The 15,194-nt window shown below is 34.3% G+C and overlaps 1 protein-coding gene across 1 annotated transcript; it reads right to left on the bottom strand.

Moving 5' to 3' along the window:
* Positions 1-3,847: 3,847 nt before the first annotated feature.
* TRIADDRAFT_37484 (uncharacterized protein) lies at positions 3,848-12,427 on the bottom strand (the record flags this gene model as incomplete). Its single annotated transcript, XM_002111283.1, has 27 exons — positions 3,848-4,039; positions 4,109-4,396; positions 4,501-4,820; positions 4,922-5,107; positions 5,190-5,320; positions 5,643-5,881; positions 5,954-6,138; positions 6,334-6,495; positions 6,707-6,952; positions 7,190-7,441; positions 7,531-7,674; positions 7,820-8,015; positions 8,091-8,314; positions 8,396-8,536; positions 8,616-8,717; positions 8,821-8,879; positions 8,982-9,070; positions 9,180-9,267; positions 9,389-9,423; positions 9,554-9,664; positions 9,780-9,899; positions 10,041-10,102; positions 10,260-10,338; positions 10,534-10,629; positions 10,702-10,783; positions 11,274-11,380; positions 12,263-12,427. 27 exons carry the CDS (start codon positions 12,425-12,427, stop codon positions 3,848-3,850), a joined length of 4,101 nt encoding a protein of 1,366 aa, XP_002111319.1.
* Between the last annotated feature and the right edge of the window lie 2,767 nt (positions 12,428-15,194).

Genomic DNA, 15,194 nt, shown 5'->3' with positions numbered 1-15,194 from the left:
AGCTTGCGATGGTTTTTCAGATGGTGATATATTTTCATTTTCATTTGGCTGAATTGCTTCGTCACTGTTATCGTCATCTATTTGACTATCACTGTCACTATCATCATTCACAGAAGAATCGTCAGTTATTTCTTCGTCATCTTCATTAGTATTTGTCCTGATCCAATCTTTTCGTAATTTCTTAGCAGTCATTTCCTCTGCATCTGCAGATTTCCTCTTGAAAAGTTTACTGAATTTAAATTTAATAAAATGGTTAGTTCATAACATTGGCCAGAGTTACATATAGTATTATAAATTTACCTATTTAATTTAGCCGTAGATTGATACATTTGCAATTCCTCTTGATTGATAGTATACTTGGCTAATGATTTAAGTAATTCCGCTCTCTATAACAACAAACGACATGTATTGTTATCGAAACTTAACACATATCAAGACGTTTAAATTTTAGAACCTTATGTTGATCATTACTTATCTCAAAGTAACATACTGTATTCCAGAAATATTTATATGAAATATCAAGAAATGTTATTGCATCGCTTAACGGATTCATTTAGCAAGCGAGTACATGTTTCAAGCAGGGTTATACGCGTATTGTCAAAGGCTGAGCTAGCTAATGGCTCTAATTGCTAGTGAGTCCTACTTGTAGTTATTGTGAAATAGTCTTTAAATATACAATATGCATTTATACGATAACCTATACATGAAGCTTTATCCTAAAGAATTTCAGAATTGCAATTTGCATAACGATGACATACTTAAACTAAATATACTCTACAAGGGATTGAGAAACCTCTAGGATTTAAATGTTGTTCATAATCCTCATTAATCAGAGCCATGCATTCGTTTATGGAGTATATTATGTCACCTTAGCTTTCTTCTTCTTTCCTTCAACAATCTTCTCTAGTCGTTTACGTTGTTTATTACTTAATTTTTTACTAGTTTTTGCCACTATTTGGGTTGGATTTTTCTTCTTCTGTCGATCAGGTAATAATAAAGCGTTGCTGTCACGATTGGGATCGTCGTCAGTTGCAGACTTTTGCTGCAGGAAGATGTTACTGTCCAGCTGCACACTTGCAGTAGTATCTTGTCTCTTCTTTTGGCTGGTATCATTACCCTTGCTTTCGCTTTCTTTGCTTGCTGTCTTGCAAGGCAAGTACTTTCGTCTCTTTCTTGCCATGTCACAGTTAGAGAGTCGGCCTCAACGTTTGCAATAAAATTTATGAATTGACGTACCTTTAAAATGGTCTTGCATTGACTCGTACCTTAACCCTCAGTTAAAGCTTATGTATACCACTTTAGCTGTCGTAAGCTGCAGTATTAAGATCGTACAGCCCTTAGCAATAGCCAAAATATGCAATAATTACAGCCTATTCACTCTATTTGGAAATAAATGGAAATAAAGATATTAATATAAGCTAATAATTCAAGGACGTTTGTAGCGATGAGGGAGCAATGGCGGCTGCAAATTTCTGAACACCAGGTTGCTGTCATGCTGCAGCTAACAATCTACAGTATGTGCTACAGTGTCTCTGTAGTAATTACAATGTACAGTACAGTACAGTAGAGTACTGTAGTTTGCGGCACAGTGCCGCGTACCGTATCGCGTACGTCTGATTGTCCGTGTGTCTGTATAAACCTAGATTGGATCATTTGGATAGAAAAAGAAAAACTTCTAGTTCTAGATAGACTCGAGCTAATAGTTGGAGACCCTGTGATCTGAAAATGGATAATCTACTCTAATAATTATAATCCATGTCTAAATATAAAGTTCAGAGAATCAGGAAATCTATGCTCATTCGATGCTGTAGTTATTGCTATTCTATGGCAGAAATTATACTATGCATAGTGTAATAGCTATAAAATAAGTTCTTATCAAGTGCTCTCTGTAGTCGCTGTCTATTAACATGATATTACTAAAAAATTGAATTTATTCTATGATCAAACTATAGATTAGCAAATTAGAATGATATCGTAGCTAGAGGAAAAGATACGAAGAGGTCTTTGTTTATGTAGGATATTAGCTAAAATTCATAGCTCTTTTAGCCAAGCTTGCCAGCAGTCTAGTTAAATAGCTAGCTAATCATCTAGCAAATTTCAATACCTAACACGTATACTTCTTTCGTTGATGACAATGCAAAAGAAGCATTTCATGATGAAGACGCGTTTGACTAATATTAGACACTGTGTACAAGTATATAACTATAACTTTTCACGATCATCAGGAAAATGCAATATCGCGGAGTAATGATTGTTGTACGCATTAAGTAGATCTAAAAATTTACGGTAATGGCACAGCCTAAAAAAGTTGATATGATATATGAATAGAATATAAAGCGTGATTCTAATAAGCAATCAACTACATGATATAGGTATAAATTGAGCCATTTAGTCAATCATCAATTCTGAAATTCCATTTAATACGGATATAGAAGCAATGATTGCATAGTGATAAACGTGAACAGGATTCCATCATACGATGCGTGTATAACTAGCCCAATTATACTGACGATAAGCATCGACATAATGGCTTTTATCGCTAGAATATGCTCCTACAATTATAATCAAGCGAAACTATACTCAAAGAAAGGTAGATCACTATCCTATCCTCAGTCGACCTCAAAAAGTAGTTAATATTTTTAATAGGCTGCAGCTAGTCAACCACAGTACGGAGTATAAATTATAACAACATAATATTTTTCTTTTTGATATTGTGTATTTACATTGAAGCTATCAAACGGGATAACTAATTGCATTTTATTGCTCTCATGGTTGTTACAGTTAATTATAAAACGCTAAATATGTTATAGTTAGTATATTTACTTATGAAGTTTAGTGGATCACACAATAAAAATCAGCAATAATTAAATTTCTTAATATTGGTATCAAAGATTATTTGAATAGATGTAAAGATTTGCGTAATCGATTCTACAATAAGTTATACTGTGTGTATTCTCGCATAGGTAATACGCATATTAAAAGGTTCGTGACCTTTAACCAATACATAAGTATTAAGCTTAAGAAAATTTTGAACAAGAAGTTTTCAAGAACAGACGATTTTTACTCTACAACACACTACTACTATAGCACGCTACATTTATTTAGGTATACATTAAATATATACGCGTACGTATACGCGAGTTAAATATGTTAAGAGGGAATACTATATCGCATATCTATATTATACATAATTTGTAGCATTCATAAATTATTTATTAGCTCGCATAGCGTAAAAGGTAAGGGGTAGATGTAATACCGTATTTCAGAGATAATATTTCAATTTTAGAAATGAAGTGAAATCTTTCACATAGATCAATAAAATATTTGTAATAGTCTTGTAAAAAAATAGTAAGTTATATAAAGCTTAAATACAAACTTCTATAAACTGAAAATGTACAGCAATAATTATAGTTATTAGAAAAGGATCGGATATCCGCTAAGAAAAAGTTGACATTACAGCAAACATTGAAAGCAAGATTTTCTTGCTTCCTTTTGCTATGGCATTTGCAGGTAAAGAATTATATTAGGTTATAATAGCATAATTAGAGCTCCTCTGCCTTGCAAGTACTTCACAAAATTACATTATTTAGCTGTTTTATTCCAATACATGTATGCAAAATGGTAAGTGCTAGCATCTTTCTCAAATTCCATACGCAAACTACACATGTAGTTCACGTGCACGAAGTTCAAAAATGTCTTCAGACTTTGACTAATTATCGTAGCAACGAATATATAATCCAAAAATCTGATCAAAAAATACTCCCTCTAATTTCTCAAATACTAAGTTGTTATACAACGTAAACTATTTAACTCGTTTTCTCTACAGTAAGCATTCAGTCATCACGATTTAACATGAAAATCTTTGTTCCAGTCCATTAGTCAATAACACCAATTCTTTGTGACTTAACCAAACGATACGAACAAGTTTTTGTACTACTACGTGTGAGTCTTTAACTCGACTCGTGTTAACTCTACATGTTTTTACACACTTTGGCGCAAAATTACCAATCATACCAAATATGTTAGTGGAACTACCAATCTGCAAGAAAATGAAAGTTATCTAGGATTAATAATGACAGATAATAATTCTGTATTAACGTTTACATACCTGCCAAAACGATAGCCGAGCTTCAGCGAGAGAAAATACGGCAATCATACGACCATCAGCTGAAAAAGCTAAGGCAGTAACAGCGGTTGAATTTACTGAGAGAGAATAACTGCGAACCGATTTGGTATCAAATATGACCACTTGGCCTTTCTGACCACCAACAGCGACGCGTTTACTTTTCGAACAGAATGATACCATATTAAACTTCAATAATGAGGGAAAACTGTCTGGTAAATTGCGTGATTTTAGTTGAATTTGATCCGAGCAATGCAAGATAATATTTACAACCTAATAAAATAGTAAAAACGTTGTCAATACGAACAGTTAATAGTTATCTTTCATTGATTATAATATACTTAACGTTAGTAAAGGTAATAACCTAATATACTTACTTCTATAAGTAAATCTACAACTTCTTGAGGAGCCTTCTCAACTAATATTTCCATAATGTGTAGAATTATTCCACGTGATTGAAATAGTATAGTTGCGGACGGTGGTGGTTGAGAGCCTGGAGGTGACGACTGCATTAAAGAAATAAGTAACGGACCATTTCTACCAATCTGAACAGACAACGTAGTAATTAGTAGGGCAGGTTTCGAGGTAGCAATCAAGGACAACGCATGCTTAGCGGTCCGACTGGTATCCAGTGATGTACTAGTGAGGTTTGGCGGCGATGTTTTACTTGCAGTTTCACACGATAAATCTAACAAAACTAATAAGAAAGGTGTAAATTTAGTATAGTCATTAAGTACTGTACATGGATTGCATCTTCGTAGGAATATCACCGGAAACACTAATCTTAGTAAAACATACCAAGTAAAACGGATGCAACATCTAAATAAGGTTGCCAAAGAGCAAAACCACGTCCAATCAAATCAATAGCAGTCCTTCGAACAGTACTATTCCCAGGGAATTGTGCAGAATTTTGTTGTAAAATCAAGAATTGAAGCGCTTTGCCAGTGTACATTACAACATCGTTCTCAGCTATAGCAGCGACATCTAATTACCAATTGAAATGCTATGATTACATTCCTCTTACAACTATCATATAAAAAAATTCGACATTTTTTTAGGTGATTACCGGTAGTACCTTGCTCTTTTTTATCATGGCGAGTATTGCGTAAATCAAGTTCATGACTAAATTCGGCTCCGAGTACACCCATCATAACAATTGCTGTAATTTGGCGACGTCTAAATTCGTATGCTGATATACTTCGTTGAAGCGATTTTGTTGTTGTTATACCGCATTCGATACCACCGTAGCTAGTTAAAGTTTATGAGAATACACTATTCGTTAGCTCTATAGAAATAACCCTCATAACAACAGATATGAAAATTTTTATCTCTTAGAATTTCCATAGTAATATTGCTATACATCTACCTCGGGCGCCTGTCAAAGTTGTCCGATGATGGCGATTGTAATAAAGGGCCATTTGTGACTGCCAAACTCATGGTTCTATCGGGTTTGAAGTTGGGCATTCCTGCAGGAACGGATTTCATCTTACGGAAGTGATTGCCACGTTGTGTGAGAAACGCTTTACGCGATGATGCTGTATTAGCGGAAGCTCCCGTGGGAGTTTGAATCTGAGGTGTTGATGGGCTATCTATCATAGGGGTTCCAGAAGTAGGATCTGTAGGACTAACTATTGCATTTGATCCTATATCGAAGTTGCGCGGTAAGTGTGGCGACCATACTTCAATAGTACGTTGACGTCCTTCACGGCCGATGCGATTTAATTCAGCCAAAAGCAAGGCTTGTGCTGCTTCTCTTATCTAATAATATGATGTCACAACAAAGATATAAGATATTTCATCCTAAACAAACGGCTCAATCAAGTTCATTACCTCTAAGCACTTATGCTGCCATCTACGAGCTAGAACTTGTAATAACGGTGCTTTAAAAGTATGTTTTCCGAGTTTATCTGGCAATAGCACACAATGCAATGTTGCTATTTGGCTCCAACCAGCCTTGATTTGCGAGATTCTTGTAACTTCTTTCATCTCTCTATCTTCGGCTTCCTCATTAGATTCTGAGTAATCTATCATTAAGTAATGATATTAATTGACGCACCAAAAAATAGCAATAAGAAGTAACAAGGATCACCTACTACCCTACATTAATTTACCAATGTTCACATTATCAAATTACGGCTAACATTTCAATACATTGCCATAAATCAATATTCATCATTTAACTAAGATATAATTGTATAATAATTTTTTACCAATGTCATCTTCAAATGCAGATATAAAGCTGGTATGATTCATTTCCATTAAAGTATTCGATACAGAGATTATGGCCAACATATGTTGTGTAGTTAGAGAACTTGATAGCATCCAATGAGAGTACGTAACGAAAGAGTCTTCTTCCGACATTGTATTAACATCTATAAATAGAAATAGGTAATCTGCTTAAATTCTGTTTTATTAGGATCTTTGTAAGTAAAAATAGCAGCATATCAATTTCAGTTACGATCGAAGTAATAACGAAATAACTGTTCAATTATTTTTAGATTTATTACATATAAAGATTTTTTCATTTGAAGTCCATCATCGGATTCTTCATTTTACTTAAAATAGATTATCTCCTAATTTTACCTCCAGTAGAACTTGATGTTAACTGCGGACAATAAGGTTCCCATCCAGGGACAATGAGAGATAGACTACGACGCTTACTAAGGATGCCGAAACTTATCGGCCGACTTGGATGTAATAAGCCTAACCGCTTGACACAAATATCATCTAGTTTAGGATCCAAGTCCCATGCATGAAGACATGATAATTCAAGTTGTGCTGCATCGTATGTAATTTGACTCTGACGTAATAAAGTCGCAGGTTTCTTAGCTAAAAGAAACACAAAGATAAAAAATTGTGAGTGTTAGGTCACACTGTATAACGGATAGACTTCATGACAGTTTACATCGAACGACAACGTTTATAATGAAACTGAGGTCATAATGGCAGGGTGTAATTATAATGACTCAGCAGCATTACTATAAAATCATTATGACTTTAATTCTGCATAAAATTTATTCTAAATTTTAATGTAAATTTTCTATTAATAATTGTAAAAGGAAATACCTGATCCTGAACTTGCGGAGAAAGTAATACCTTCTTCATCTTGTGAATCTTCTAACTCCTCCGACGATATTTTATCGTAATGTAACAGATGGATAATAAGAGCTTCGGTATCAAATAGTAAAATTTGAATGTCTGAGTCGTATAAGTTGGCTCTAACAGAGGTTATGCGTAACGGATTTCCAGCATTAGGAAGACTTTCGTTAGCAGTTAGAGATGCATCATGGAAATTTGGTGTGGATGCAGTTGCACTAACTAAAAAGATACTAATTTAGGAAAGAAATCGACAAAGATCTCTACGATCCATAAGATCATTGCAAATATTAAAGTCATACCAGGTGTACTTCCGATTTGATTAGGTAGAATTCCAGTCGGCGACAAAGGAGTTATCATATTATTAGTTGCATCCATTCCTATAAATGTTAATTCATCGTGTACTTGTAGTATTTCAGCTGCAGCCGCACCACCTATGCACCTATCAAGACAACCTATAGACCGTAGAGTTAACTGGTTATATTTTTTAGACACTTGACGGTATTAATTGTAAAACTGATGATAGATATTCTATTCTACAAGGTATTAAATCAATCATTATTAAAATGATAGCTTTTCTAAATAAGCCTAGAGAAATACCCGTTTCAATTTGCCAAACGTAGATAGTACCATCAGTACAACTCACAACAAGAAAATCTTCGTTTAGGCGCCAACGGATAGAGTTAATTGGAAATGTATGTCTCCCGGCCAACAATAAGCATTTTCGTTCAGTTAGTGAAAGAATAGATACAGTATGATCTCTTGAAATGCCACAAATGCAATTAGCTAGTCTACTCTGTAAATTAAATGGGAAAGATTGGTGTTGAATCAAAGATAGGGTGTTCTTACGGTTAGAAATTTATTAGCTTACAGATCCGCTCTGGGGGCAACAAAATAATTTCGTAATTCCACCACCATGAACAGCAAATGTGTATAACCATGCTCCCGTTTCTAAATTCCATAGATTTACGGTAAAATCACTACTACCAGAAACAAGTAGTTTAGAGTCGTAGGATGCTACATCACTGTACGGGTGTAACAAACATGTTACACGTCTATTGTGTCGCTTCATTGTATGGATTATTGGTTTATTAGCTGTTAAAAATTAAAAATTTTTGATATAGCTGTAAATAACATATTTAACAAAAAATTTGGCTTCGTTATTTTTATTCATACCATTAGATTGTCCATAGTTTAAGAACTGCATTAAAGTTATTACACAGGCATCCGTGACGTAGATATCGCCATTATCACAGCCGCAAATCAGGATTCCACGATCTGCTATAAATAATGTTGAGGATACGGATGGATCGCAACCTTTATCGTTATCTTCACTATTTATCATCTAAGTAAAAAGAAATAAGAATATTTTAAATCAATATAAAATTTTTAAGACTACTTAAAATAATTTGTACCAAGTTATCTAAAATTCCATTAGGTTTCGTATTAGGATTTCTCCATGGATCGGAAAGACTTGCAGAGGTAATTGGTGTAATTTCTAAAATGCGATAGTAAACATTGTATACAATCAATAAGTATCGGTATGGATAGGACAACAATTAATATACCTAGAAAACGTAACTATCATACTTAATTAATACCTTGATCAGAGACATAATTTTTTGCATCGGAAAAACTATTTAACTTCCAAATTTGTATCCTATGAATGGAATTAACATATAATGCAAATAATTTTTTATTTCAAGATGTATTGAATAGTTCGTGGAATTAGAATTATTTATAGTACAGTATTATCACATACTCTCCAGAAGCATTCCCTTGGACTATTAATTTATGAAATGATCCGCGCGAACCATACGAGAAATTTAACACCGGCTTATTAGATACATTCTATTTCATCCAGTTATAAAATTTATCAGGATTTTGTGGGTGAAATACAAATTAATATTAAATACATGAAGTAATCATAATCATTATATGTTATTGGCAATAAACAAACCTCGAACGAGCATCCCAATAATGTATGTAATGTTACTGCCTTTTCCTCACTGCTTATGCTTTTGACAGATTCGGCGTCAGGCAAGCACCTTAAAGTAGAGTACATTCTTAAGGAAACTCTCAAACATTTTTTATAACGGAAAGAATTATAGGCCAGCAAAAACAAAAATAAAGCATACTCCAAGAAAATATATATGAGTATATACTAACTTCTTAGGAAGTCTGAAAATATATGCGGTACCAGACTGTTTTGCAGAATTAAAAAATCGAAATTATTACTAGGTAAATCAATCTCTCAATTAACAACTGAATATAGCTGTAATTGTATATTGTAATAATAGATATAATAAATTAAAGTCTACATGCCGTACTTACCTGACTCCAAATTGAGACATCGTTTACATCGACAAAGTCTCCTCCGATCCAACAATCACCATCATTTGCTCTCATTTCGTACAACAAATGATAGCTTTCTAAGTCGTAAATCTAAGAATAGCATATATTAGTTATAATGCAATATAAAAGCGTGATAGTAGTTGTAAAATTAGCATAAGCAATAGAATGAAAAAATAGATACTGCTAAGAATTGATAAAAACGAACCTGCCAGCAATCGCTGAAAACAAATAGCATTGCACGATTCGTGAATTGATTAAAGCGGATACAGTGAACATCTCCATTTGCCAAAGTCTTTGCTTCAGCTTCAAATAATGCATCTTGTGGCTATATTCGTAAATATAGGGTTAAAATCTTGAACAGGTTTCAACATTTATGCTTGATGATTACAGTATTGTTAAATACATGATGGCATTGACGTTGTCGTCACTATCGTAGCATTTATTCTCGATAAATATCATTGTTTACCTCATCATTTAAATTCCAAATTTTCATAACACGATTAGCACATACAGCTATTATAGTGCTTCCTGGAGTAGAAAGAAACAGAAAGTATTTTACAATATTGATTGATCAATAATATACCTACAGCAAGACTAATCCATCGATTAAGACCGAATCCTCAGTAGGTTATTAAGATTCACACTGATAATAAATATAGGCGTATCTTTAAGATATTGCAAATACCTTCACTTTGAATCGATTTTGTAACACATAATGCCGATAACCAGTCAGGTGATATTTTGGATTGTAGTTTGTAAATTAACTATAAAATAATAATGACAAGAACCATCGCGATAAATTATAGTAAAGGAAGATATTATTATTTCCGATCGCAATCGTAACTATGAAGCAATTTACAGTATTGTAAAGATAGATACTGTAGTTTTGTATTACTTACTAAATATACTAATATTAAACTTAACTATACAGTACATCAATTTTAAAATTTAACACCAACTTCTAGTGTAGCTGCGTCTAGAATGAAAGCATCACTGTAACGACCATAAACAATAACACGCCAAAGACGTTTTAATCCAGATGTCATTTGAAAAGTCTAAAATTCAGACAATAATAATATAAAATTACTGGATCCACTTTACATTGCTAGTAATATTATAAGTTCTACCTGGATTTCAGTATGGGATCCATGCAGTTGGGATTGATACTGGATACAAGATCCATCGTCAGAATCCCACAGACATATTTCTCTAGTAGATTGGATTCAAAGTTCATTAGGTTATCAACAAGCATAACAATTACATGCTTTATTTTAGGTAGAGTGTAGATAGTAAGTTAAACATTGAATGCATACTATGTAAGCTACTTTTGAATTTTCAATCGTTACAAAGAGCTATACACGAGTAATTATATTGATAAGATTGTCGTTCTATCTAGCCTTAAGCTAAAGTAATGTACGCATTAGAAATAGAATTATATACAATAACACTGCATTGTATAATTGCCATTACCAATAACAAATTACAGTCATCACGAATGAATTAATATTGGGTTATCAATAAGAAGAACTCTTTTAGAATACTACATTATGAATGCAGTTGAAATTATTTTGACAAAAATAATGACATGATGTAATCTAAGTTTAGCAATGATAGATACAGTAGTACAAATATCCAGTTATATGTAGACATTCGATATACAGTGCATTTATAAAAAAATAAATTTGTATTCTAAACTAACCCTTCTTCAGCAGAACTGATTATACTGGCTTTTTCCCATTTATCATTAGCGATAGCCAAAGCTGTGACAGGAGTTGGGTGGCCAAAAATTAAATTCTTCGGTACCAGCTAATTAAGTCAATTGGAAAAGACAATATTACAAAAAGAATCTCCATTTGCCAATACGTAGTAATTCATATGAGTACACGGCAATATTGAGTTATATAAAGAGATAAAAACATTACGTTATTTCTATCGGACTACTCGTCTGTAACGCAAGATTTAATTTTCTAATTTGATGCGCCTATCCAATATTACACCAATTCCATTGCAATGACAGATGGATGGTCTTGATGTTGCTACCAATGTATTTAAGTTATTGACAGATCATGCAAACTATCATCTACCTTCAATCAATACTGTGCCTTCCGTTGATAATACCTTTGTATTGAGTAGAAGACACTTGTCCAAGACTATCATCATGATTACATTATGATGTCTATGGATTTCGTACATGATTACAACTGAACTCATTCATTCTATGCTACTAAGATGATAATTGTTGTCTACTGGTTAGTTAGCATTGAAAAGCAATAGCAGTAAGATTCTTTTTCTGCGCAAAAATAATAACAACACGCAGTATGGGAAATAGACACTCCACGTAGTGATGATGATGATTGCTACTACGAATATCTCATTCATCTTCTTTGCTTCAATGAATTTATCAAAAGCAGAAGGGAAGTGTCTACAATGCGTTTATTTATCATTTATTTCTTGATGCAGTATATCGATGCTATAGAAGAGAAAGTGTTGATCAGAATCATTGGCTCAAATTACTGATTTAGTGTATGTGGTTATTCAACCATAAGGTAGTCCAGGAGCAGACACGAGCAAGCAATCTGTTAGGTGTTTTTTGATACAAAATGAGTCTACTGTAGGAGATAACGTTGAGCAATATATAGTACAGTATGATAGTGATCGGATGATGCCAGTGAAGAAGATTGATCTAACCTGCAATGTATTATTTTGCAAAGTTCGCAAATCCCAAAGGCCAATTTGTCCATCAAGTGTTCCAGTAACGATCGTTCTTTGATCTGGTGTTACAGCTATACATGATATATGGTGTGTTGGAGGTGAAGGCCCCCATAAAGCTACAGGAACTGCCATGGAAGACATTATTTTGATTTGCAAGCATCCAATATCATCTAGTTGAGCATTTCATTCCTTCGTCAGCGCTGACTCGTTTACGGTTGACTGTTTTGTATTTGAGGCGACGATATGTACGATACGTCCTACAGTACAACTACGTACTGTACGCGATCCCTTTGGGAGACTGTAATGGAGGATGGTACTGCAGGCAAGAGTGACACTATTTTTGCTAACACTTTGTCTTACATTGTACAGTGCATCATCCATTTCTTAGTCAACACCACTGTAATGTAGAGGACAGTACAGTAGGATAGGCTGTAGCTCGTTCCTATATATGGGTAACGTACTGAGCAAAAAGAATGTCACCAGCAGACGCAGTCCTCGTCACGAGTGATATCACGTTCTTGCGAGGACTACACTTTCACAAGGACTGGTGCAATTGCATACAAATCTCTACGTTCATCAGTCGTATCCAATACACTGTATAGAAACCATGTCAGTGTACAGTATCCGATATTATGTGCAGTACTGTACTGTAATATGGACTACTACAGTACAGTACAATATACTGTATGTACTGTAAATCTACAGTATCTTAGCAGTCCATGGCAGTGTACAGTACTGTACTGTACACTGTACAGTACTGACTAGATCGTGCATCATGGGGTTCGACGACCGTATGTTTATCTTACGTTTACTCCATTCCCTAATCGATCTATAATTATATCAAGGGAAAAAGAAAGCTGGTTAGTGGAGCCATCGATCCATTCGATCGCATTTACTCAAGTAAATGCCCAATCAATCTAGTATTATATCATGGAAAAGAAAGCTGGTTAGCGGAGCCATCGATCGATTCGATCGCATTTACTCAAGTAAATGCCCAATCAATCTAGTATTATATCATGGAAAGAAAGACTGGTTAGTGGAGCCATCGATCGATTCGATCGCATTTGCTGAAGTAAATACCCAATCAATCTAGTATTATATCATGGAAAAGAAGATTGGTTAGTAGAGCCATCGATCAATTCGATCGCATTTACTGAAGTAAATGCCCAATCAATCTAGTACTATATCATGGAAAAGAAGACTGGTTAGTGGAGCCATCGATCGATTCGATCGCATTTACTGAAGTAAATGCCCAATCAATCTATATCATGGAAAAGAAAACTTGTTAGTGGAGCCATCGATCGATTCGATCGCATTGACTTCAGTAAATGCGATGAGTTTAAGCGTTCTACTGCATGCTTAACCAGAGTTGATGGATGCCTGCTCGTCAGCTCCTGCACCATCACTGCTGTTCTTGTCGCGTGTTGGACAGGGCTGTATTTTACTCATTTCTGCTCTACGTATGTTCGCTATCGCAGTACAGTATGAGGAATGGCTTTTTTCAACCCAGTCAATCAATCATACCAACCAGCATCTACTTTATTAAGCAAAACTACCCAGCGTCATATAGTACTTACCTCGTATTACTATTACACTTTCAAAGCACATTGTTACTGTAATTAGCTGAAATCAATGCACACAGTAAAGCTATTAAAAGCACTCTACAACACGCTGAACAGAGAAGAACGAATAATTTGGACCACTATCACACTCAGTTGTGTATCAAAAAAACAATGAGTAAAACTACTAAAGCGTTATACTCTCCACAGTAGTGCTTAATATAATAACCAAGGAGTAAAGCCGTAAAGGGTTATACATACTATACGCTTAAAAAGGATAAAAGAATAATTTAGGTCTCTATGATAGTCAATTCCATAGAATAATCTAAAGGATTAAAGCCATTACGGAGGAGTCATGCTCCTCAGCTCCTGCATTATCACTGCGGTGACTGTCGTCTGCATGACATACTGTACATTAGTCAACTTCTACTCTATAATCTCCATCGTAGTTGGCTATAATAGAAAGCCACTAAAGCGTCATATGCTTAATAAACATGGGAAAATGAAGAATCTAGCTCTCTACGACTATTACAGTCAGCTCTTACAGTAAAATAATGAGTGAAGACATTAATGCGTCCTATGTTTTATTAAAAGAGAAAATCGTAGACTTTTATCACCGTTGTTTGTCGTGCAATGATAGTTTTGAGGATAAATTTGGTTTCCAATGTTGTCGACTCAGCGATACTCTAGGTAAAATATTACTCTATAGCTGATCATATTGAACTCTTAACAGGCCTAATAAGATGCGTGATACAGGCATTGTTGTTGAAAAAAAAATTAATCATGAACAGTATACGACCATCGACTTTGACCTGTTGACCGTATGCCATCACTGATGAGCGCATAGAAAACGTTTACTATGCTATAGCGGCTTAATTTTCATTGTATTCTTTCCTTACTCCATCGACCTAATTTTACAGTGATTAAATGCAATTATCATAGAAATACTAGCGTTATACAGTAACAAACTAAATCTCGCTTAGCTAATTTGTACAGTGTACAAATAGTATCGCATGAGATATAGGTGCTAAGACTTGAGTGATATGACAGGGTGCTGCTGTTAGCAATTTAATTCTCTGATAAGCCTAATACTACCAAGTAAGTATGGCACAGCTATTCCATCAAATTTAAAATGTTAACCATTCAATAGCCATCCGTCTATTATATGTTAAACTCGCATTTCTTGCTCTTGTAAATAGTTCTGCCTTTCTAGAACGTACAGTATTAATAATGGTAAATTCTGGTTGATATAAAATAGACGAAATAACAATAGCATCAAAGATAGCGAGTATGTCATACAAGTTGAAAAAGAAGATTGATGCAAAATGATGCTTCACTATTGCATTTAG

The sequence above is a fragment of the Trichoplax adhaerens genome, genomic scaffold (assembly GCF_000150275.1).
Source record: "Trichoplax adhaerens TRIADscaffold_4 genomic scaffold, whole genome shotgun sequence".
Classification (NCBI taxonomy): Eukaryota; Metazoa; Placozoa; class Uniplacotomia; order Trichoplacea; family Trichoplacidae; genus Trichoplax; species Trichoplax adhaerens.
The sequence above is the reverse complement of the archived record's forward strand: the minus strand, read 5'-3'. Positions and strand labels throughout refer to the sequence as shown.